The sequence below is a fragment of the Cygnus olor genome, chromosome 3 (assembly GCF_009769625.2).
Source record: "Cygnus olor isolate bCygOlo1 chromosome 3, bCygOlo1.pri.v2, whole genome shotgun sequence".
Classification (NCBI taxonomy): domain Eukaryota; kingdom Metazoa; phylum Chordata; class Aves; order Anseriformes; family Anatidae; genus Cygnus; species Cygnus olor.
This window is the reverse complement of record NC_049171.1, coordinates 85,246,817-85,273,138: the sequence shown is the minus strand read 5'-3', so window position 1 is coordinate 85,273,138 and position 26,322 is coordinate 85,246,817. Positions and strand designations below refer to the sequence as shown.

General features: G+C 37.6%; 2 protein-coding genes across 8 annotated transcripts in view; both read right to left on the bottom strand.

The window, feature by feature from the left end:
• Window positions 1–1,165: 1,165 nt before the first annotated feature.
• SLC30A6 (solute carrier family 30 member 6) lies at window positions 1,166–16,439 on the bottom strand. Of its 3 annotated transcripts, none has more exons than XM_040551934.1 (14): window positions 16,307–16,439; window positions 15,157–15,243; window positions 13,465–13,549; window positions 12,535–12,577; window positions 10,031–10,096; window positions 9,498–9,578; window positions 8,289–8,324; window positions 7,112–7,206; window positions 6,209–6,257; window positions 5,215–5,334; window positions 4,816–4,918; window positions 4,498–4,545; window positions 3,841–3,909; window positions 1,166–2,377 (listed from the first exon to the last, which is right to left on the bottom strand). In XM_040551934.1, the coding sequence occupies exons 1-14, from the start codon at window positions 16,307–16,309 to the stop codon at window positions 1,880–1,882; spliced, it is 1,383 nt and encodes a 460-aa protein (XP_040407868.1). In that variant the 5' UTR covers window positions 16,310–16,439; the 3' UTR covers window positions 1,166–1,879. The 3 variants fall into 3 exon arrangements, with proteins under 3 accessions (XP_040407868.1, XP_040407870.1, XP_040407869.1); XM_040551936.1 differs by lacking the exon at window positions 16,307–16,439 and adding an exon at window positions 15,860–16,057; XM_040551935.1 differs by lacking the exon at window positions 9,498–9,578.
• Window positions 16,440–19,282: 2,843 nt separating this feature from the next.
• Window positions 19,283–26,322, bottom strand: part of SPAST (spastin) — a 36,440-nt gene continuing 29,400 nt past the window's right edge. For all 5 annotated transcript variants that reach the window (XM_040551931.1, XM_040551932.1, XM_040551933.1 and 2 more), the window contains 3 exons: window positions 25,263–25,333; window positions 24,357–24,397; window positions 19,283–23,104 (listed from right to left, as the gene is read on the bottom strand). In XM_040551931.1, the coding sequence (XP_040407865.1) occupies window positions 22,982–23,104; window positions 24,357–24,397; window positions 25,263–25,333 (235 nt within the window). In that variant the 3' untranslated portion in view covers window positions 19,283–22,981. The remainder of the gene's footprint in view (window positions 23,105–24,356; window positions 24,398–25,262; window positions 25,334–26,322) is intronic.

Here is a 26,322-nt window from a genome sequence, read left to right as displayed (position 1 = left end):
CACACAGCAATGGCACATCCAAGAGGCTACACATAAAGACAGAGCAATGAAACAAAGGTGGTCACTGAGTGAACGCTGACCTCAGATCACTGTCGTTTTTCAGTGGAAGTTTTCCAGGTCTTACATACTCTAACACAGCAGCGAAACTATTATTGTTGCTGCCAATGAAGTACAGAACTAGATTCCCTACTTATAACTTCCATGTACTGTATACCAGTGGCAGACTGGACACTACCCTCAGCCTACAAAATCCCAGCGAGGTACCATCACGCAGAACGTCACCTTGATTTGCTTGCAAGAATGACAACCTTCCCCATGTGTCAGAGTGAGACACACACGCAGTGGATGAGGAAAGAAAGAAAAAAAAATTCTCAGCCAACATGAAGGGGCTACAGATGTTGAAAATTCAAATGACGGCTCCTTCTTCTCATCTCACTTTACAGGAGAAAAAAAAATCACTATTAAACCCATTATCTTCAGGTAACATTAATACACTTGGAGTCCCTGAGATAATGCAGCTCTCTAACTACCTTGGACAAATGGAGAGACTAACTTCGTATATACATCAACACGGTGGAAGCCAATACAGAGCACCCTGAGTTGCAAGTGAAACAATAGGAACGGGCAACCCATTCCTGAACAGCCAAGAGATGCAGAAGAAAGTGCAGAGAAGGTACTGACTAGGGAATTAAAAGATACATATTACAGGGGAGGACAGAAAAAACATGAAGTATTTCTGAAAGGCCTTTCCCTGTTACCACCGGAGCAGTGAAGAAAAAGCAACCCGGGCTAAGAGCTCTTTGAGAAAGGCTGTGAAGAAACATGGCCTTCTAGATGCATGGTAGAACAATAATGCAAAGGCAGAGACAAGTTAGGGAGTCCTATTCACAGGGTGCCCCAAAGGTTAAGCACTCTAGCACTGACAGTAAGAACTGTCAGTGATCACTGACAGTACGCTGGATATAAACCAGGCATATAAGTAGGTAATTTTTTTCTCCTGAAACTACAGGAAAAATACAAAGAGGAAAAATACAAAGTCACAATCAAATTGAAGAATACTTTCCATACTGAAAATTGAAATACTGGCTTCAGAAACAAAACAGGTTATCTGTTCTGTATCTTAAGTAGGGTTAATTGTAAAAAAGAGGTGCTTGTAAAATCTTAAGTTTGAAATCCTTTATTTCCCACTATATTGCTAAGTAATTTTGCAATTAGATCAAAAAGAAATATCAGAGATGAATATGGAATACTTACAACTAGAATGGTTGCTGAACCATCGGAATTTCCATAAAGGCATCAACAAAAAATGTAAAAACATTGTCTCATAAAGTTAATTAGAATCTGAAGTACCAGATTGTCTTCACAATGGTCACAATATGAATATTGATGGATTTTTGCAGCCCTGGGAAAAGTAATTGTGACTTTGCCAAAAGAAGACTTAATACAGCAATCAAAACATCCTTAAAAACTGAGTACTGCACTTCTGCAATTTCTTACTCTCTCAGCCATTCAACATCCAGTAAGCAGTTCTCATAAGAAAAAACATTACCTGGTCACAATTTTACTCTCTTACAGAGCTGTGCTATACCTTAATACTTTATCGGGGAAAAAAAGGAAAGTGAATTAAAAGCTGAATAAAAGTAGACACACTATAAAAGCTACCTGTAAAGTATTGTAAGTCTGGAAAACATTTGTGGCATTGCACAGGCTATTGCTGATGCAAAGGAAAAAAAAAAAAAGCAATTTAACCATTTCATGAATATGAACAATGCACTTGTTCCCAGCCATTTAGAATGTTCTGACATTCCAAATGTTTATAAAAATTGGGTAATAAAAGAATTAAGTCAATACCCTTAAGTACAATAAATAATGGTGTTTATTATGGTCGAGGTTGACCACGAGTGTTTGTTCCATATCTGCTTGGGACATTTGTAAAACCAGTTCTGAATCCTTGCTGTGCTCCCATTCCTGGTATTCCAAATCCTTGATTGAGTACACTGCTGTAGGGTGTGGATCCGTGATTAAGGCCCAATCCATAGGGCCTCGTCTGAGTGTTTAAAAGGATAACTGGATTCACATTTTTGCCTGGCGTATTGAAAGAAAATTCTGGTGGTGGGCTGCTGGGCTTAGCTGGAGTAGATGTAATAGGGTTCAAGTTGTCAGCAGCTTTCAAAGATGGCATTGAAATAATATGATGATCTGAAAGGTTCAGCATATTGTTTGCAATAGGCACAGATGATAAGGTAGGTCTGATCCAGTCATCTTTGAAAATCTGAACAGTCAAGGTAGAGACCAACGCGTATAATCGGTTAGTGACATGGGCAAGTACCATTTGTTCATTTGCATCTCTCCGAATTCGGACATGTACTGATCCAGCCTAGAAAACGATAAAAATAAGTTGGCTGTTAACTGTCACTTCAGCGAAGCTTCTCCACATGCATTCAAGAAGAGGTAAGTCGTCCTGCAGAGAACTATGCAAAGACCTTTCTCAGTGGAGACTACTGACTAAACTGGAATGCATATTAAATAATTCCAAAATCAGGGCAGATTTTTATCTTTGCTAATGTGTTAACCTCTTACAAACACATCAAGATCATCATTCATGAAAAGTTAGAGTCCTGAAACCAAACTATAAAATACAACATGCAATGGCAGGAAAACAAAAGGCAACAACTGGTTAAAACAAGGTCCAAAAGAAGAAAAAAGTGCAGACAAACTCCACATTCCAAATTCAGGAGAACGCGTAATCACTGTGCTGCTGGAGCAGACAGAAGACAACATGCATGGGAGATGCACTCAAATCGGGACCATTAGCAAGAACAGAGGCACTGCCCCTTACAAAACAGACTAAGAGCTTCTCCTGAGGAAAATGCTAGGAAATTGTAGGGTAGGCTGCCCCTACCTACCTCTCAATAACATCATCTCCTTCACCTCAAACTACTGCTGCAGAATAGAACAGGGCACAAAACCGAACCCCTTGCTTCCTATTTCATTTTGTATCGAATAAAGAATGTGGTTCACAGCTTGTGCTATATAGGGCATTTTTACATCAGACTGGGCAGCTGACAGCATATCCAAGTCTCTGGAAGTTGCTAATACAGTCTGGATGCTGACAGGTAAACATACATGCAAAGGTCTGATCAACCCAGAAATGCTGTGATCCAGTATTTCAAGCGACAAAATAATAAACTGAAGGCAATTTGCACAGTAGCGTGACAAAAGAGTCCCTCCACTTTTCTTCTTTCCCCACCCCCAAAAAGTAGCGTAGTGAAAGAATTCTAACAGTCGTAATTTTCTGGCTGTCACAACATACCTGCATCAACTCAGGAATGACCGAGTTCTGTGTTACCATTCCATATGACAAAAAAGCCTCCATTTCTTTCAGTAGAATATCAATATACTGCTGTAGTTGGCTTCTTTTTTTCCCCCCTGTTCCCCAGAAATGCTGAAAATATGATTCTATTGCAGACCTTTTGCACCTGAAGGTTTACAGTTTTCTTCTCCCCTCAGAGAGGATTTAAACTAGTGCATGTTTTGAAAAATGCTTCACTAATGTGTGGGGTTTTCTTCATTGCCAAAATACAAGAGAAATTCTAAAGTTGCAAAATACATGCTCTGATTCAGAGCTGCAATACACAGGAATAGTAAGAACCAATAATAAAGCTTTAAAAAATACAAGGTGGAGGAAGAGAAGTTTTGCAATAAGTCACAGGGCAGGACTAAGTATTGACTGGATTTTTTTTTTTTTTTAATAAAAAAGAAATATCTTACTTCATTTAAATAAAAAACTAGAAGCAGTAACCAACACTTTTTTTAAAAGACGATAAAGACATAACTTACCAAATTGCCAAAACCTAATGTCCAGAAATGCTCATTTCGAACTTCCAAGACACCATCCAAGGTTGAAACCTAATTTTCCACAAATATACAAAATATTAAAATAGTTAGAACTAATGTTTCAAATTGTTTTAGCGATATACTTGTTCATGTAGCTGAATAACAGCATTTTCAGTAATGAAACAAAAGCCTCCAGACTGCAGAATGGAACAAGTCTGTTGATGGTGCCGCTGATGTTTATCTACTGTACTTGTGCTATCTGTAAACATCCAAATCCATCAGAAAAGTGGATTTAAGTAACTCAAGTTTAGGTAACTCTCGCTGTCTAACTGCAACATTTTCTCAACTTCACATGCTGTATGGAAAGTGCTCTTTACTTCTTTTTTTCCCCCAAATCATGTTGGTAAACCTCTTCTTAAACTCAAAACAAAAAAACACAACCAAAAACCTGCACTGCTTTAATGGATGTGTTCCAGACACCTGTGTGACACTATTCATCTTAGATAACAAGCTCCACATTTTCTACATGCAGAAAAAAAAAATATTAAAAATTCCTTATGGATTTTCTTGGACTACTCACTCACAAAATCTTTTTGTATTTCTGAATGCTTATTTAACATTGGCTGTGAATGCTGTGTCATGTATTATACACCAACTTACCTCTCTAAGAAGTTTATCTAACTGGCCAAACACATGAGGTGGGGTTGTCTTTCAACAAATAAAAAAGAAAAAAGTTACAATAAATATTAATTGGTGCTGTTTCAGTAAGAGATCCTTTAAATCCCCTCTACCTAAAGACCAATGGCATCATACAATAACATTCTTGTAAGTTCATGATACCTACTTCTACTGCCCTTCCTTTGGCCCTTTACCATATATTCTCCTTAGAATATCTCCCATACATATCCTTAGAACAGATAAGGACATTTAACAAAAATGAAACAAACAAAAAAATACTGTTTTGCAACACTGCCTTACCTGGAGTAGTACTTTCCCACTGTAGACACTCATGGGATACATGGTACCAAAAGTCATCAAAGCAATTGCTATAGCTGAGGCTGTGTCTACAGCATAGTAATTGCTAGAGAGAAAGAAAAACAATACAGAAAAACAGGTACTTAAGTTACTGAAAGGCATAAGGAATTTTTCTTTTTTTTTTTTTTTTAATTCTTTCAAATTATATACACATAGAGAACAATACATACGCTAACCTTCATCTGAACTACATATCTTTGAAAAATGCCAAATACATTCAAATAGTCGCAATCCCAAACATACATAGTACAGCTTTTGATGAGATCATTCCTTTCAGATAAAAAAAATGCAGTTTCCCACAGAGAGGATATAAAAGCAACTTCATCAAACAACTATACATACTTGATTTCAATGAGCATATACGTAATGCAAAGAGCTAAAGCTCCAGCGATATCAATCAAGACAAAAGGGTTCATTCGCGGCAGAAAGATGCTGCTCAATCCTGGGATGATTCCACAAATACTGTAAAAAACAAAAAAACAAGCAAGCAAGCAGTGGTCAGCTAGTTGTTCATCAGTACTTCAAAACCCATAAGAGTTACACTCTTTAGTTCAGAATTTGACATTAAATACACCTTGCAGTCACAGCAAATGATGGCTCTGAGGACCCTAAAAGCCCTTCTAATTCTGCTTATACTTAACATTATACAATATGGTTTGACATTCTTATTTTCATACTGACAGCATCAATACTCAAAAGGACGTGTTGGCTAAAAGTAAACACTTCTGTTATCTGACAAAAATATTTTGCAAATGGTGTTATCTTGCATTCAGATAACAGTCCAGCCTCAGAGTTAACAGGTGATGAATGAGAAACACTGATTCAGTGCCTGGAAGACACAGACTTTCCACTTTCCTGATAGACAGGTGAGGAACTTCCATAGCTATGTTTCAGCAAGCAGCCTATTTCACATATCACATTTAAGCTGCAATTATCCCAGTTGCTTGCCAACCCCATCAAGTAACTAAAAATAAATTACTCTAAGATATATTGATCAGACAGATAACAGATGTTGAGAATGCAGTTCAAGTCTGTACCAAACAAAGCTAGTTTCTGTCACCTTATTCAAGGATTACATGCAATGCACTGAATGCATTCAAAAGGAAGGTTATGTAGAAAGATGTATTTCTATTAAACTGACACATCTAGGTAATGTGAGAGATGATGTTTGGACTGGAGTCCATACACTAGATCTACAATAGACAAAGCTATTTTAAAAACTCTAAAATACAACAGTTCATGTCTCAGAATGTGTTTAAAACTGTTATTATACACAATTAAAAACAACATTGCCTTCCAGAAGCTAACAATTCTGAAAAACATTACAAAGAATTACCTTCTACTGAGATCTGCAACATGCTCTTGAAGCCAACTTGTGCTGGCAGCTGCAAAAGAAAATTCATAAAATGACTAAAAGTAAAGCAATCCATTTCAAAATTAAGTTTTATTTTAAGAGAATAACTTAAGACTCCATAAACGAATAAATTTATCTTAACAGATTCACTGTCGCATGAGATAAAGCAAAGTCTGACTTTTCCAGGCAGTAAGTAAAATGCCTGTTTCATATAATAACTGATTATTGAACAATTAATTATTGATTAAGAACTGATTAAATACAAACATAATTGCAGTTTATAATCAACAACTATCTTTATATTAGGTAAAATATAATACACATACAGTAATTATATCTACAAACAATGTAACCTAAACTATATTCACTGAAATGAAGCATTAAGTACGACAAAACACGTGGAACACCATGGAAAAAAAAGAGAACCTCTCACATTTTCACAATGCTCAGCAATCCCCCAACAGCTAGTGAGAATGATAACAAGTCTACTTCACAGTGAAAAGTTCCAGGTAAAAGGGCTATTAAGATGAATTACTACATTCATTTATTTTTAATCCATTAATAAATCAATAAAATGTTCTTAAATTAAAATCTGAAATCTGAAAGACGACCTTCACTGGTTGAATTTAGAAGACAGAAAATTAGGGGTACTGCAGCATTTATCACTCGGTTTATCAGTACTAATTAAATACTACTCTGAGTCGTGTAAGCAAACCAGTGATGAAATTTGAAAAACAATTCAAAATTGCATTAAGGTGTATTTATGGAGGTTATAGCAATTTATACCTGCTAGTTAAGAAAGTTATCAGACTAGTTTTAGGTTGATTATAATAGGAACATTAAAACCTTTTCATAATTCTCAGTACAGAGTAATTTATCACATACCTTCAGAGACATAAGCAAAAGGCTTATTCCTAATGGAAAGCATTGTAAATAAGTTGAAAAAGAGAGCCACGAAAGTACCAACCAGCAGTCGCCCCCTAAGGGAGGAAAAGAAAAAAAAAGATACATCTTAATTTCACATTACCATTACAATATGTGAAATCAAACTATAATTAATACTAACAATATCAAAATACTTTGCTTGGTATCTTTCACTGAGCATGAAAATGAGGGTAAGATAAATTAGCACAAGGTCTAATACCTGGCAGCATATTAGCATTTTAGGGGGATATATGAGATCACCAAACACTGTACATCATACTTGCGTTACCACATTAAGCTGAACACAATCTTCATAGCGTTGAGTAACTGTTCTTACCTAATTGCATATATCTGTGTACACACACAGGTGTATACACACACATTTGTCCTTTGAAGATATAAATACACCGTCTCCTCAGCCTTGTTTCCTATAGAATTATGCCTTATGTCTCCACCCTTTCCTAGGAGAATTACAACTTCACCATACATCAACACCTTCTCTTCCCTTCCCCATGTTCTTTGCAGTTGTCATCACCTTTGCAGTAAGTCCAGTTCCCTAATGATCCCAGTATCCTTCCCCCAACATACTAGGCCTCCTAATTTGTGAGTTAGCAAGAGGCAGCAGAGGCCACAACACTTTCCAAACTATGAATGTGCTCAGAGGGCAGTCAGCCAGACTGTACTCTATGTAAAAAGGTAACTGCTGAGCTCACACAGTTTTTCCTACAAAGTGAGCAGTAACTCGGCTTTCTCTTCTCTACTCAACCTCCAAATGTTAAAAAAAAAAATCACATTAACTTACTATCTTCAAAATGTCAAATTATAGGGAGACAAAAACTAATAACAAATGCCTAATGTCCTCAAGAAACCACATTAAAACATAGGAATAATTAAATTATCAAAAGCAGCAACATGTATCTAAATCATTATTTATGAAAAGATATGGATTACATTTAAACTGTACCTTAAAAGAAACTGTTTCCAATATAGCTTGCACATAGTTCAAAACAAATAGTAAAGTACCAAAACCAGTTTGGTGATGAATGTACTCGTCATAATTAACATATGCTAGATTAAGAATTAGATATACAAAGGGACACTGAAAAGCCTATCATTGTACATGTCAAAAATTTCTTACGTGTGTATCTCAGGCTGTTCCAGAAATCGTTCTGCACTACAAAAGCAATTGAAAATTCAAGTTACATTCAGACAGTAAAACCTTGACACCTGAAGCATACTTTTTGTATTCTGAAATGGCTAATTAGCTGCCATTCATCAATAAAACTGATGGATACAGTGTTGGAAAAAATAATTACTCAAAAAAGCACACTAGTTTAACCTGTTGGTAAGATGCAGGAATATATAATCTAGATTTTCCAACCATTTCCATACATGCCACATAGGTGCTAGCTATCTTAAGTATTGCCTACACAGTAAAAGTATGCTTGTAAACGAACACGCCAGAAAATACTGCTACTGCCACCGCCACTCCTGGAAAGCAAAACAAAGAAAGTTTGAAATCCCTGACTTGGAGCTTCTTGCTAAGCAAGGCCAAATAAAACAGATGTTGGATTCTGTAGTGGAGATACAATGTGTTTTATTTATTTATTTATTTATGCACTAGTAAAATAAGAAATAACCTGCTGCTATAACAAAGAAAAACCTAGCACAAGTTTTGGGAATTCCCTAAAACTGATGTTAGAAAGCCTGGAGGCTCATTATTATTAAATTCATTCCAGTGGTGCAACAGATCTACCTATATTGTAACGCTGCTAAGTTGTTAGCATATCCCTTTATAAAGAAAATATGAAGAGGAGAAGGGAAGGTAAACTGCCTCAGTTTTAAATTCCAGATGTCAAAAAAAATTAAAGAATTAAGTAGTTTTTAAGGTGAAATACCATCTACATTTTGAACAGTTTGTAGGTTAAATTAATGCTTTAGCTAATGTTGAGAACTATTGAAGCTGATTAAACATTTGGATCCCTAATACATTATGAAATTGCTTTACTTCATGATATAACCGAAGGAAAAAAAACTTTTCTTTAGCAGTTAACTTAAAAAGTCAACAGTTACATCAAGTCCCTAACAGTGTTAAGAAAAGCAATTCCTAAGAATACGGAGTCTTTGCCTTGGAAGTTGTTTAATTACATTTACCAAATCCTATTATTTTATTTAAGGTCTCCATGGAGTATAATCAATATAAATTAGCAGTAAGGTTCAGCAGGATTTAAAAAAATCTGATTTTTTTTTTCTACAATATGTCACTACAGACAGCATTTGTAGAACGCATTTGCTTTTGCTCAACATGGACTTTCTTCTCATACAAGAAAAAGGTACAGATCCCTACCTTTCTTTCAGTATAAAAAGAGCACCAAGTTGTGCTAGAACCGTAGAAGCAAATACAGCTAGAACTTCAAACCTCTCAAACCTGAAATTTAAGAATTAAGTTTAGAAACAGTGAAAGCTCAACAATTCATCGCATGCATTCTGGTCTGTGCAAGAACAAGGGGAACAGACCTACTATAAACTAATTCTTTCAAGTGGAGATAGATGAGGAGAAACTGAAAGGTCATGGAGTAGGCATAACTTTTTAATTTCGTTTAAAACAACATTCCAATTATCAGAAACAAGTCTTTGTTCTGAGAAAAGACCATAACTTCCAGCTTAAAATTATGGATTCTTAATTCTTCTTGCTGTTCCTGCCCTCATCTCTTACTATTCTGTAACTGTTCTTTACACAACCAATCTTGGGTCTCTTTAATATTTATGCTCATTACATACTTATTGTTTGTCATGGCTGTTACAGAATACAGGCAAGGATGATCAACAATGAATCAAATGCTGTATTATCAAATACTGAATCTTGTTATTAGTACTTACCCAAATGAATAGACTGGACTGGGCTTCTTCATCATTACCCAATAGCTTATTAGACATGTTATCAAACTGAAACAAAACAGGGGAGAATTAGACTGAGATAAACGACTGTTACCTTTACAAATTATAAAATTGTTCATATTTTAGATTATAGTTTGCTACTATAAATTAGTACAAACACACTTCAGCCACCAGAAATGAATAAACGAATCTTCTTAAGTTCATCTTATGATGAACTCAACCCTTCCACCACTATCACAATGCGGGTTCCAATGAATCCAGAGATGATGGAGTTTGGAAATGAAACTGGGATTGCAATGACATCTCAGCTGTCCCCATAAAATAGGCAGCAAATAATTTAGCAAAATGGTAAGTCATTCTAATTCTTGATATCAGGAGATGGCCTAATGCTGTACTTAACGGCACGCCTTCCAAAGGCTACCACCAACCTTCTTCCACATAGAATATCACTTAGCCTAACTCAAGTTTACCATAACCCCAAATGCAATGCAGGCCACTGAAGTCCTGAAACACAACAGCCCAAGTAGTGTTTGGTTTTTTTTTTGCGTGCACTCCATGAATTCCTCTGAAAGGAAACTGGAGAACAGGAGGCCAGGACTGTATCTGACTAATAGGGAAAGGTGGTGTGAGAAAATCTTTTTCATACTGTTTGGTACCACACGTTAATGAAGAGTACACAGCACAAGCCTATGAAATTAACAAAGTACACAACCGGTAAATACTAACTTGTACTTTATGAACTTGCCTAGAAATACGTAACCCGACAAAGGCCATTAAAACGAGAAGGAACGTGTTACGCAAGACGACAGGACTGCCATATTTGTGTCACTTACTCAAGAAGAGAAGAAAACTTTCCATTAAACCCTTCTTTTAAGGATATATCATGAATTAGATTTAGCACTCAAGAGTAAGTCTCGCGCTATGCAAAGTACTGCCTTTTTTTTCCACAGTATAATGTATCTACATGTGTAGCCAGAACAGATTTACTTTTTTGGCTGCACTCGTCTCCACACAGCGCTAATCTAAATGGCCATTCTCAGACAGCTACAGGTCTCTTGCTTTTTTCTTTCCAAGTTTCTCCCTCATGCTGAATGTCTGAAATTCAAATTATTTTTATCCCCATGGTACTAGCCTGAATTCTTCAAGCATGAGTCTTGTTTCCTCTGCCTATTTTTCCACTATTGACCCCTCCATTTTTTTTTTATTGATACTCATGTGGAATCAGCACAGTCTGTGACTTTATGCAGCCCTTTCTTAACGACAATGTTAAATCAGACAGAATCAAGAAGTCATCCCCATAGCTGCTGAACAATCACACCCTCACAATCTGAACCACAGCTGCTTGGAGTACAAGCAAAAGCAGAGGAACTACTACTGCTCGTATACAAAACAGTAGTCATATACTCAGTAAGACTGTCATAAATTTCCAGTAAGATGACAAAAATGAAAGAACATGAAATCTGTTTTTGCAGCAGAATAACTGAGCTTTGTTCACCCTTACAGCAAGTTAAAACTCTTGAAAGAGTTTACTGTTAGAATAATCTTCTAGTCTATTCCCTATTAACCTAATATATCATAGTGCTAGGGCTATACCGTCTTCTCCTAAAAATAAAAAATAGTATTCTATACAAATATGAAGTACAATGACAAATGTTTCACTATTTCGCCATCAGTCAGATAAACTATGGTATTTAGTGTGAAAAATAGTCTCTGTGGATAGCTGATCCATATTTTTCTATCAGTTAGCAATGAAAATAACATGGCTTAATCATTAAAAAAATGACTGCGTTTTTTGCAGTTTATTTCCCAATCACTGCTACCAGCCAGCATGAGATGAGAACTGAATGTATTTAATTTCTTATTACCAATATTATCAGAAGTGTCCAGAATTTTCACACTTAAAATAGCTTTACCATTTTGTTAGGGAACAGAAAAAAAAAATGCTATAGGTATCATTCAATAGCAGGTAGGAAAATCACAGTATTAGTCTTTAGAAACTGGTCTAAACAGACTGCAGCTGACATTCCTTATACAGAGATTTTATTTTAACAACCTTATTGGAAGAACGTGGGATCTATCTCTTGCCATATTCTGGAATAGAAATAGCATTCTATTTGTCTAGAAAGATTTTGTTTCCTGAAGTTAAAATCAAGGGATACTTCAGAACCAATGACTGTGGCACTAGGGAGATGTTCTGAGTGAAACACCAGATGACAGATTGATGCTAGGTTCTGATTCATGTCGTTAGGTATCCGCATATAGAAATCCACAACCAAACGGGTTAGTTACTAATCACTGTCCATACAGCTATGGTGTTTCTCATCATCTGCTTATTGTGATGTACAGTTTTATACTCACACAACCTACATTTAAACCAGCTAGTGATGATTCTAAACAGAATGTGTTTGTAAATAAATTTGGTATGTATAGAAATACACAAAGACAGGCACAAATGAACTGTAAGATTAAATGGGAAAAAAACTCACCTGAAAAGATCGAAAATTGTCAAGTATGTGTAAGCAGTTAAAGCTGTAAAAAGCAAGTATTAAAACTTAATACAATTTTTCAATCACTTACATTCTTCTGTTAAGTCCCTCTACTGCATCTTTACACCTGCAAGTCTGTCTTTCGTATGTGTACGTAAATATAAATGTTCTGAACACACAATATATTTCACTTCATGAACAGTTTGATTATGGCAATTCTACTTGTAATAAAGTATGTAATAATGCCCAGCTACATAAGGTATTCAGCTACCAAGAATAAATAGTTGCAACTAAGAATTTAAAATCAGAAAAGTCAGGAGACCTTCTAGTAACACACCCTTCCCAAAGCAAATCTCTTACGCGTATTATTGCAGGAAAAAGTAGGTTGAACAGCATTTCTACTTGTTTTGCTTTTCCAACCTATGTCGCAAAGTGAAAATATCAGACATTCTACTTTCAGTACTGATGATAGGGAGCATCTTGGAGCCCCTCTACAAAAGTAGGACATAATAGAAAATATTAAAAAGAGACGCTCCTGAAATTGAAGAAGACTTTAGCCACACTACAAATGCCTTCATTCAACTGCACGTGAGGATCTCTCTACATCACTAGTACTACTTATATAAGGAACAGGTTTGAGAACTAGTTTAGAAGTCTACTTCCTGCAATCTTAAAGAAGGCACCACATAGAAAAAAAAAATATGAGCAGGTCTGGAAAACCTCGCACACTTGGAAGATCTTTCAACCACTTACACCTGTCTGCAAGAAATGCTTCTCAACTGACTGTGGGACATCAAACGGAGGCCCTGTCCAAACCTGGCTGTGCAGTCACGTAACTCCACTATGTGCAGAGTTTTTCAGTACATTGGAACTTCATGAGTGAAGAAACGTGGTAGTTTTTCACAACTTCAGTGCAAGAGAGCCACCTACCTATGCTGTTCGTAGAGCTGCACCACATGAGCAGGAAGCCAATACATATTAAATTTATAGCACCAAACAGCAAGATCTTCCAGGACTGTTGATGAGAATAAAAACATACTTTACATCTTCCAAAATGGACAAAACAAAAATTTAATCTATCTTGTTTTAAAAAACAATATTGTAGTACTTGAACATGCAAGCAGTCTTCTCCCTCCATCCCTCCTTCCCAGGAATGTGCAACAATCTCATATTCTGTTTTAATTTTACAGATTGTCCCAAAACTCATTTTTAAACACCATTGTGTGTTATGCTTGTAATAGCTTTTTGGTCTGAAAAATCACACCTATAGAATATTTGCATTTTCTTATCACACACACTATGTGAGTTTTGAAGACAGAATTATACAGCTTTCTATTTCCTGCCCTTAGTCCTGAAGGAACAGCCGAGAGACTGAAGTGGGTTCCATTCTTTATGCTTGAACTTAGGTCCCGAAAACATCTGTGCATCTCCAGCTTACAGTTCTACTGAACACATCAAACATAAGTACAATTCTGGGGGAAATTAATTAAGAGGGACAACCCACAGAAATCCAATGTCACAGAAAGTACACGATGTATTAAGGCTAATAGTAAGAAAATCTTTCACTTACAAATTCACTACAAGGAATATAATGCCACAAAAAACACACATGGAACCCCATAAAGTTAATTTTAAGGTTTTGTCCAGCAGAAAGGCATGTTACTTCCAATGCCTTGTTCTTGCAAAAGTTAAGTCCCAATGGTACATATGAAACTTGAGGTCAATTTTCCAAAAATAATAACAGAACTTAAATGATAACAGAAAAAAATGAATGAACACTAAAAAGTCTTGTCAGATTTTATCCATCAATTCACCAATGGCAAGTAATTTGTTACAGCAAATGAAACACATGACTTCTTCACTCTCATTCAAAACAAAACGCAGTTCTCATAGCTTTCCAAAATCACAGAACGGTTTGGGTTGGCAGGGACCTTAAAGATCACCTGGTTCCACCTTCCTGCCATGGGCAGGGACACCTCCCACCAGACCACGTTGCCCAGAGCCCCATCCAGCCTGGCCTTGAACAATTCCAGGGAGAATCTGTATTTCTAACTTGATAAATACGAAATGCAAGCTATTATCACAGTATCTATCACAGCAAGAAATTCATTAGTCTCAGAAACCCACAAGAGTAAATTCCAAGCCTGCCTGCAGCAAATGAAACAAACGCTTACCTGCCAAGTACATTACACCTGTTCCATAGCATTTGTGGATTACTTCATTTTGATTTGAAATTAAGCATTAAGCACCACAAACCAAATAACAACACACACCATATTGGTTAAAAAACAGTTAACTTTCCACAAATCCAATGAAAACTAATGCAACTGAATTTAAAAATAGAGTAGAAAGTACCATCGCTATTCACAGCACTAATAACAATGCCAATTCCATATATTTTGGCCTGCAAACATATTTATAACAGACAGGATTACATCTCTACCAATCTTAATATTGGGTGCACAAGCCCTATTCCAAACTAAATGAAAAAAATACATTTTTTTTTAAGTACAGCTAAAAATTTTTAAAACAGATTTCTTGAACTACACTTAAGTTAATAATGTATTTTAACTTATCACAGCTACATTTTTTATTATTCATTTTCAAAAAAAAAATACTTACCCTTCTATCTGCTGCAACAAGCCTAAATTCATGCGTTAACTTTCCAACCAACGATCTCTGTGATTTGCGGAACAGATGTATTGTCCCCTTAAAAGAAATTGAAGTTTAATCAAATTTTTTACTTAAACCATAGTTTAAAGTAGCGAAAGGGGAACCTTCATTTATGAACCACTTTCATAACAGAAACCTTATTGTGATACTTTGATATAATTAACTAGACATAGCCTCTAAACATGAAATTCAACAATACTTTTTGAATATTTTTACGTTTTACATGTTGCGAGAGAATGATGAAAGGCTTAGAATCAAGCTTCACTTCAACACAGACTGGACTTCAAGACAGAAAGAGGTACTAACAGGCTGGTCACCTAAACAGGCCCAATCAACTGACACACACGCTTGTCAAGACAGCCGTATTTCACACAATGGCTGAGGTTGACAGGGACCTCTGAAGATCACCTGGTCCAACCCCCTGCAAGCAAGGTCACCTAGAGCACATTGTGCAGGACGGCATCCAGGCGGGTTCTGGATATCTCCGGAGAAGGAGACTCCACAGCCTCTCTGGGCAACCTGTTCCAGTGCTCTGTCACCCTCGCAGTAAGGTGCCCTCTCATATTGACAGAAATTTGATTTCACGCTTCTCTTGACACGCACAGACGAACACACATCTGGCGTTGCGAGTTAAACAAGCAGTGCCACAGACCCCAAGCTCAGCTTCCCCTGGGACACAAGGCCAGCTCCCTGCTCTCCTTCCCAGCAAATCACTGCGGTGCGACCGCTCCCTCACCAGGGACGCGCGGGACGAGGAGCACCCCGGAAACCTTTCCAGGCAGGCACCACCGTGCCAGCAGCGCCCTGCCCCTCGCCTAGCACCGCCGCTGCCGGCAGGCTGCGAACACGCGGGGACCCCCCGGCCCCTGAGCCCGGCGGCACAGGGAGGGCCGGGGGCGGCCCTCAGAGCCCCCCAAAACCCCCTGGGCCGGCGGGGCGGACCCCGGCAGCCACGTCACCGCGGGCCCGGCGGGGGGCGGGACGGGCGGCGGGGACTCCGGACCCCTCCGGGCCGCTCCGAGCCCCTCCGTGCCCCCGAGGCGAGCTCCCCGCCCGGCAGCGCCCCGCCGCCCCCCGCCTCCCGGCCGGGTCGGCTCACCATAGTCCTCCCCGCGCCGGAAGAGAGGCGCCATGCGAGGCCGGAAGAGGCGGGGGGGGGCCCTCCGTCGTCCCGGCAACGAGCCGAGCCCCGAGCCCTGCGCGGAAGCGGCCGTGACGCACAAGGCGGCCGACGGGCGCTAACCGCCATTAACGGCCGCTAACGGTCGCGGCGCGGCACCCTCTGGGGGATGAGCCCCGGTGGCAGCCCCCGGTCACGCTTACCAAGAAAAGCGGCACTCACGTTTGATGTACGGGGCGCTCCCTGAGCGCATGGTGGGGGTTACTTCGTTAGTAACACGTGACCACACGGTTTTATTAACGTGTTAGGGTATTTATCTCCAGAATAAGCAAGAAGTGCACTTAGATAATACACAGAAGAAACACCACAGTTTACAGCACAGCTGACACTACTAATTTGCGCCTAACAGCCTTCAACGCTATCTTACAATGAGGCAAGCTCAAGGCCTTTTACAAACTACTAAAATGAAGTTTGGAAATAAAGTTACATTAAAACATATTCATATTACAATATATATTTGGAAAAAAAAAAGTATTTGGTAAAAACAACACACTTTGCTCGTTCTGTTTGCAGCCTTCTGAAATTCTCAACTTCTTTTCCTCTTGCCCCACCACAGCACCTGCAATAAATCACTTACACAGGCTGCGGTAGATGGATTTTAGTTAGATTCTATCTTTCTGCCTTCACCACCACATTAGATCTTCTCTGTTACGATTACACAAAGAAAACTGACTTAGAGGAGGTTGTGTAACTCTTACCTGTCCCTGAGTAATGTGCACCCCTTGTAGGAAAGAGGCTGGATTTCACTAGTCTGTAAACTATTTGGAAATTTCCAGAAATATAGCAGGAGTGGAGAAAAATGAAAAACAGTTTCTGGCAACCCTAAGGCGTTAAAATGCATAAAGAGATTTCCATCTGAAATATACCTGCATCCGATGATAGGCATGGAGTCCTGTCTCACACTAGCTTGGCTGTAATGAGAGACTTATCTTCTAAGGAGTCTAGCGTACTTCATTCAGATCAGGGTATGCTACCGAGTCTATAATCCACATAGATCCAAATGTAGCAAGCACAGGGATATTGGTTTAAGCCTCACGGTTCTTCACTACGTTTACTTTAGCATCTTCTCTAAAAGAAGGAAAGTCTATCTGAATATCTGTAACATACACACAAAATTACTAATTTTGATGTGAAAGCTCCTGTTTTCCACTCTGATTTAGCAAGACTAAGAGAAGCATGTGTTCAGTCTCAACAGATTTAAGAGGTAGCACTTGTTTGCATTTAGTTTTAAGAATTGACTTACATCCTTTAGAAACTAAGTGACGTATTGATGTATTTAGTGCTCCATCATCTGGTACACAACACCTTATTTTTTAAAAAACAGCAGTAATTTAACAGGCTTCAGGTTTAATGAAAAGGCTCTTAGTTTTGGACATTTATCTGATAAACAGACAAGAAAACAGTAAGAACAGGATAAATGCAACATTTTATTGTTAAGCTAAGGCTATGTGACTGCTCATCATGCTTTTTTACATCACTTATTAATAAAATGGTGTTTAACATTTCCAAAAACATTCTCTGAAGCAAAAGTCCTTCAAAACAACAAAATACAAGAGTCAACCCCATCCCAAACTGGAGTCCATCAATGGTATTTAATGGGGGCAGTTGTTTTGTCTCCACCTTGGTTTTTGTCTGATTAATTAAGATTGCTGAAAAACACTAACTAGCCTTTCACATGAATAAAAAAATGAATCGTGGCAAGAAGTTTCTGTGTTCCCGGTGCCTTTGATAGGTATTCAAGTATTAGATAGAGTATTTCCCAATTCTAGCGGCAGAAAATAATAAAAATCCTGCAGATCTGAGAGGCTACACCTTTAGCATCCTAAAAGAATATACCTGTATTAACCATCTACAAACAATGTTGATCTTTTCCCAAAGCCACTCCTCTGAAACAGGACTTTTAAAAGTGCTTCTTATGAAGACAAAAAATCTTACAACTGATCACCAGATATCATGTCAAGAATTTGCAAATCAAAAGAAGAAACTGAAGCATTCTGATTTGACCCAGAGGGTTTAGCCAATACATTTAACCCCGGAAGAGTGCCTACCTTGCCAATTATTGCTGAACTCAGGAGGTAGTTATTGACAAATTACACAGTTTTCACCAAAACAGTTAATTTACAAGAAAAGGAGTAAGAACGTAATAAACATTTCCTTTTACTTTAGATGATCCTGTCTTTGCAGGAAGCTACGGTTTACTTCCACGTCCTGTTGAACGATAGTTACAGTCTTCAAAGGGGAAAAAAAAAAAAATCTACTGGTCATCTCTTAGGATGACCAACAGTTATTCCAAGCATAGAAATTCAAGTAGATGAAGCAACATCCTTCAACACCAAACAGCAGCTTGGGAGAATCTAACAGTGAAATCAGCAACTGCCTCTAATTAGCACCAAGACCAAGATAACTTCTTGCACGCACTACCTGCCTGCTACATTTCATTCTATTTCTGATAGCTGGTAGAGGACCCCAATACTAAAAATATAGGAGCCTAAGACTGCTACAGAATGAGTGAATGAAGGTCTGTAACCTACAATAGTGCCTGTGCTTGCCATCTCCCGAAGCTGCCACATGCAGAAGCATCACTAAAGCATTAGAAAAGCTAAACTTATCTTAGGCACAACTACGCATTATCCCTGGCTTGGGTAGGAGAGCAGTAGAAGAATCTAGGGCACGAAGTTTCACCAGAGATGATTAAGCAAGTCCTAAGTAGAATGGTACTTTCCATATCAGTTGCAGAACAGATATTTCAGTTAAATTTGGCAACTTATCTGGCTTCAGTATTCCCAGTGGTGCCTTGTACTTAAATTTCACAAAATGTACTCTGTGGCAGTGCCAACCGGTGCTAAAACCTGCTTGTTTAGAATAGAAAAAAAAAAACCAAACAACAACAAAAACTTATTCTACACCAGAAGGTAAGTTTAATTGTCACAGGAAGTCATATGCATAAAAACCATCATTTTAATCACATTCAAGAGAGTCTAACAGTGAAATCAGCAAGTGCCTCTAATTAGTGCAGTGACAAGCACTTCCTTCTCCGTTCAGAGATTCCATTCTTCTCAGTTTTCAAGTGTTGCTATCACATTTGTTATCTACATAAAGCAATTTGCAGGGCCATATTCAACAAAACTATATTAGTGACTGACTTTCTGAAGTAGTCAGAGATGGGCATTCTGCCCTGAAACCTCTTCCTAATGTACTGAACTCCATAAATCTAAGAAAGAGAACAGAAGAGACTATGTGCATAAGTATCCTAGTTTAAGGTTTCAGCTTATATTTAATGTTCCATACTATTTTCTTAGCCACATGAAGAGAACCAGTACAAGTTTCATGTACTCTCCACAAGAGTCAACATTAATAAATGGGACATCATAACACGAGATACTCTCATTTTAAGGAAGAGCATACATACAGTGCTTAATTTTTTCACCCCCTCCTACTGTTTTGCCACCAGAAGCAGTAACCTCCTGCCTTAGCAGACACTGTTACCAACAGGCAGAAGGAAAAGACAGGCATTTCCTGCTTAATAACAGGCAAAGAGGTGTAAGCAAGGTTGTCAAAAAATAAGGGGCTTGTTCTACTTTTTTTTTTCCTCTTCCCTCCAGTCAGTAACTGTTAAATTTCAGTAAAGCACATACAGAGGGCCAGACAAGCTGCTTCCTAATCATCTCAAAGAAGTAGGTCAAGTCACTCATTCATTAGCAATGGGCAGGTTCAGAAAAATAAAAAAATAAAGACAGTTTAGAGAGTTAATGCAATCCTACCCTTTATAAAGGTTAAAAACATCCAAGCTGCTGTCCTGCTAATCCTATGCTAATTCAAAATTCTGTATTAGAACATAATCTGATTTTATGGCAAATATGGTTGTGAAGTTCTATATAAAAATACCATAGATTTGTGGATTTTTTTGCTTTTTGTTTTGTTTTTAGATCCTTTATACACGGTTAATCTAACACGCAGATGAAAATCACTGTGCTGGGAATTAGTATACGTAACACAAGAAACCAGAAAATGTGATGTAACACCTTGAGGGGAACAGAATTATTATTAAAAGACACTATTCAGAAAATAGTGTAAACGCGATTTATGAACCAAATGGCACTTGGCCATGGACAAGCTATGGGGCAAACTGATGTTGCAGAACAAGATTAAGTTCTTATTACTGCGTTACAGAAGTCATTCATAGAGCTTCAGGTTCAGTCATTATGCAGGAAACAATCGGGGCAGGATAGGTACCAAAAAGCAGTAACGACATCACACAGACACTCCTGACCCGATCTGGTCATACAAACGAGCGAAAGGGGGCCGGTCTTTCTTCATTCTGAGGTAGCAGCTCAGACTTACGACCCTTCCTGCTGCATGCTGCTAGTGTTTTAGCAGATGGGAAGTTCCCCCCCTACTCTTCAGGTACCTATCGCATGCCAATACACATATTTGAAATCAATACCAGTATATTCCTCAAAATTAAACGAAGGAAAATTGAGTTTGATAACGAATATTTAAGAACACTGAAGGTAACACTTCTGGTTTTAAAAGTTCTCATTTGCAAAGGATCTCAATGAAAATTTACAAACTATATCAATGGGAAGACTAGGGGCCTTGCTTAGCTTTTTGGCAGGTGGTAATAAAATAGTATTTGTATTTAGCACTATGAAGTCTATGACAAATACATATAAAATCAGCCAGGAATCTCAGACAAAGATACTCTACTGAAGGCAGAACTAAGGCAAAGCAACCAAGACATGAGATCTGAGAAACTGAAATCTTTTAACATTTCTTACTTCTCCAGGAAGGTGAATCAGGGGAACAGAAATCACATTTCATTTACACCAGACATACATTTTATAGAGTCATACCCTTAGAAGGCTAGAATTGGTTTGGTTAAACTATTTCAAAAGGCATACTAGTGTAACACAATCTTCTCTTATATTAAAAACAAATAAGTTAAAAGCATCTCTGGTTCAAAAAACAGAATCCCAAACATATTACATGTGTGTGTCTCAGAAGTTTTATACAGCTTCTGCTATTTTGTACCTAATACCACGCAGTAAGCACTGAGTCCTCTGCTGGTATTACTATATTTGCACTGCATCACCTATGTCTTTTTCACATATATAAAATATATTATATATAGTCAATTTTTCAGATGAGTAGTCCCAGAAATATTTAAGACTTACTCCTGCCAATAAAAAAATAAGGAAGAGCTAAGAACAAAATTTCCTGTTAAGACAAAGAGCAAACAAAATAAATAAATCAATTTAGTTAAAACAACTGTAAACAATATGCAACTTTGTAACATCACTAAGTTTGGAGAGTTGTCTGTTTTTTTTTTTTTCATTTTAAAACTGTTCTAACAAGGAACTAGTATTCTGCCTTACAAACATCTCAGTGTTTAATTGATGCAGAATTTGTAAACAAGATGTCAGGCCTTTAGAAGTAAAGGCAAGGATGTTTTCCTTTATTACAGTATTTAAAGGCTATCACTTGTGTTTTCCTAAAAGCTTGTCATTTATATAATAAAAAACCAAGTATTTGTACAAAGATGCAGTTTCTTTTAAAAAAGCAGATCAGTCGAGTGTTTCATACTTTAATACATAATCCAAAACATATGAAAGCTATAAAAACATTAATGTGTGCCGTGTATTAAACATGTAGCCTTGTGTTTTAATGCTTACATGTGTAGATTAAAAAAATTATCACAATGGAAATTTTACTTTCAATTATCATAACCAGACCAGACCAAAATACAAAGTAGAAACACACTGTTTCTGAAACTTGACAATTAGCATCACTTACTCTCTCAGACATCAGCTGGGCTTCAAGTCGTACACCATAAGCGTAAGCTAACATTCTACCAATGGAAGCATTACAAAATGCGTTAAGAGAAAATACTGCCAGTAAATGAATGTCTTAGTCTATTTTTTATTTAGTCTTTTTTTTTTAAAACAGTTTGAACTGGTTTTATACGCTTTTTTGCTGTTCTGCTGTCAAAGGTCTTTTTTAAAACTGTTCTGTGAACAATGCAGTCACATTACAACTAAACAAAAAGACAAATAATAACAGACCAGCTGCATTTTACATTTTAATAATCTTAATCTCCCAGTGCTGTTCTTCCTCTTTGCATAGGGAAATTGTTTTATTTGGCACATTAAGGGTAAAAAAAAAGTCAAAAACAGCCGAAGTTTACAAAAATCCACCCATAAATTAGTAGTTGTCAGGAAGAAAGCCAGACATTAATGTGTCATGGCAAAATTAAAAACAAAGATAACACACAGAACATGAGGAAAAGGTCATCCAATGATAAATATCATCAGAGCCCTCTAGCTGAAACAAAATACATAAATTATTGTTCAAACTATGATCAGATTGCTAGGAATCTTATCCCAAGTCCTACTGTGCTCTTACTTACAGTGTGTAAATCCTCACTAAATGGTAAGGAGGCTTTGATGAACACATTTCACATTGTATAATTTCTTCTTACTCTCAAGTTTTAATGCAGATACTTAAATATCTGTAAAGTCCTGTAAACTGTTTGCTTTCCAGTAGCCTGTACCAATTGCTCCTCAGGCAGCACTTTGTTTCACAGCAAGTAGTGTTTCACACTGTGGTATCTCCAAAGTCCTTGTTCCAGCGAATATATGCTTCCAGGGTCTGAGGGCTCAAACTGCGCTTTATCTTCTTCAACGACTCGGTGAAATCTGATAATTTGATATTTCTCATCTAAAAGAAAAGTGAAAGACCTCCAGATCACAAGTGGTTTATGCCCTTCAGTTTATTCAAGAAGTAATTCAGTATTCACTTTTAACAAAGAATGTTCTAGGGATGCTTCATCTGATCTGACGCATGAGTCTCTTGTAAATTAAGATTATCAGCATTTAATGTTTTATTGTAACATTTGGTAGTCATGTCTGACTGTTAACGTAAGTCTATGAGGCTGTGTTACTACTCCCTATTCCACTAGGTGGTGCAAGCCAGTGCCTATTAGGGCACAGGACTGAGCGAAGAGTAGTTGGATGTGGGACTTTTTAGTGCTTGTGGCAAAGCTCTGCAGACCAGGAGAGTAAAGCACCGAAGATTTCCCCCCGTTACCACAACTGCATTCAGACCATAGTACATGGTCAGCCAAGTAAACCTGCTTATCTCACCCTCTTTGATTCAACACATGCCTTTCAGTTTGCTGAGAAACTGACTGTGAGCAGACATTGCCCCATATGAAGCTATGCCCAGACACGATGGGAGATGAGCGGAGTGCATGGAAGAGCAGTCTCATCATTAAAAACGAGTATTAACATTACAACTGGTGAAGATCCTCCAGGTTTTGTTGGGACTGGAGTTTCCAAACTATGGGAGGGAAACTTGCATTCACAAAAAAGAGACTATAGATGTCCTCTTCCTGGAATAAATCCTTTCATCTCTTTGTAGCCTTAGCCATGCTGTAAGGCTAAACATAGAAAGCAACATGGAAATAAAGTTTTTCATAGTTTTCCCTACATAACTGTGGTTTCCACATACATTTTGAGAAGAAAATTTTATATAGAGGACTAATCTCTTCTTTTTTCTTTATGTTTATAGATAAAAACAGATCTGTTTTAAAATCGTTCAGAGGTTCTTCCTAAGATGACTTGTATTATGTAAAGATGGAAAAAAATAATAATTTGACCTAATATTTCCGGGAAGGTTTTGGGGGATTAACACCAAGAAAACGAAAGCCAGGCCTCTGACATCATCTGATAGGTAACATGAAGTTGCAATTCAGTATGAGGGAAAGATAGGACAGTCACCTGAAACTACGAATAGCAGAGGTCTATTATCAGAAAGAGGTACTCCTAAGTGTGATAACCAAAACTATGCAAAGAGCCTCGGATATCTGAGCACAGAGTTTTCTTCTCAATCAGTATCTGACTACATGACAAATTCCTGCTGAGCTGACGTTCCATTCAAAAGGGAAAACAGAACTGCTAGTATAGCATACCTCACTGGCAGACATGTTCTTCACCTGTTCTGGTTTTAATTCTGTAAAAATAAAGAAAGACTATTGAGTTTCATAGGAAAACTCATCACTTCTGAGAGGTAAAGCGTGATAAAAGTAGTTTAACCTGAAAAAAAACACAGCTAAGAATTATACCTCCCTGTTTCAACATAACCTCCTGTACAGAAATGTATGTGATATTTCTCTTCTCCTTCCTCCCCATTTATCAACTCCTACCCAGGCTGCTCCCACCCTGATTCATTGTAGACATAGTACAGGGTGTTGGGCAGAACTACTTTCCTTCCTCAGAAAGTACAGGGAACACCATCCAAATATAACAGCTGCCCTCCACCATTTTATTCCTGGAATCTACAACCCTCTCCAACCCCAAAACATGCATAATTCTCAGGAAACAGAAAGCTACCATTAGCCAAGCATATAGAAATAAAATCAGGCAGGGCACATAAGATTATATCTTGCCATATGCAGTACAGGGGTTGGGGGAGATTATATCTTGCCATATGCAGTACAGGGGTTGGGGGTGTTCTAATCATTCTAGCATCCTTCACCATTCTACAGTTCTCTACTTGAAATACTGTTATGGTATCAACATATTACAGCACACCTTTTGCTCCGAGGGCACAAGAAAAAAAAGGCATAAGTGGGATTGCCAAGGTTGACATCAAAAACATTTAAAAAATGTTTTATTTGGAAACCAGGAACAGGTGGAAGAAACATCATGCAGTCTCTTCTCAAAATGGACTTGCCTGTGAAGTGATTTGCCAGCAAAGTAAAGCCCGCATACCTTAATGCACACATTGTTAACCCAGCCACTCTAAATAAACATTTTCCAAGTCTTCAAGGGCACTGAGTTTTTGCAAAGCCTAAATATAAAGCCATGCAGCTTACCTCGTATAGGACCCAGCGCTGCATCCTTTGCTAATGCAGTTAAATCACTTCCAGAGTATCCATCTGTCATTCTTTGTAAAAGCAAAAAGTACGGGGAAAGGAAAAAAATGCTTTAAATGCTTAAACATTTTAATTACACGTGGTTAAGATGTTACTTAATCAGAAAAAAAATACTATTTAAATGTTGGTTTTGCAAGTTTAATAAACCGCATTAATAAACCACAAGTGCATTTAACTTAGGTGATCTATATTTAAAAGTCTTTTCTAGATTAAATTTAGGTACAGATATTCAAGTCCTGCATGATATGTTAAGGAAAACAAAAAGAGCAACCAACTACGATGTGCAGATGAAAACTAACCTCCAGTATGGTTACTACTTCTGGTACGAGAATGTCCTACCACCAGTTTGTCGTGATTTGCCGCAGATGAGTATAAAACCAAAAATTAACTGTCCTGTAAATCAATACAATGAGAATCCAATACCACACATTTATTATGATTTGATCAGGTTTTCTGAATAAAACTTCCGGTTGACACTGGAGCCATACAAAGGGTAAAAGCAGTGTTTGGGTTTGAAAGTGATATTTCACAGTATGCCTTTTATGGAAAGCAACAGCAAGAGCTGACTAGTGGATGCCAGAGAAAAAGAACATTCTATTAATTTAGCAGAGTAACTGCAAGTCTTAAAAGCAGCACCTTGTTGCTTAGCAAACTACAGTACAAACAGCATTATTATTTCTGGTGGAAGACCTTTTTCCATTGTTGAATACTTGTTGAATACTCAGTAACAGATAGACTATATTCTCAATATACTTGGCAAGCAATTCTCAGAATTGGCAGTCTGTATCTTAGTAGAGAACCGAAACTGCCTCCTACAGTGTACACAGAGGAAAACAGGTCTCTCTCACAGCTTAAGCCTAACTCGTCAACTGATTCCCACGTTGAAGCCTTAAATACTTCAAAGATTAAAGCTCTCCACTGAACTGAGAAGCCACAAATACTGCTAATATAGGTGAAAAGAAATAAGGGTTACCTAAAGAAAAAAAATAAAATGAAAAAA

Excerpts from the sequence above, each read along its gene's own strand:
- SLC30A6 (XM_040551934.1), bottom strand. Across the intron at positions 10,097-12,534 it reads ACAATTTTCGATCTTTTCAG|TTTGATAACATGTCTAATAA; the intron begins GTGAGTTTTTTT and ends GTTTTGTTTCAG. Across the intron at positions 2,378-3,840 it reads CATTAGGTTTTGGCAATTTG|GCTGGATCAGTACATGTCCG; the intron begins GTAAGTTATGTC and ends ATCGTTTTCTAG.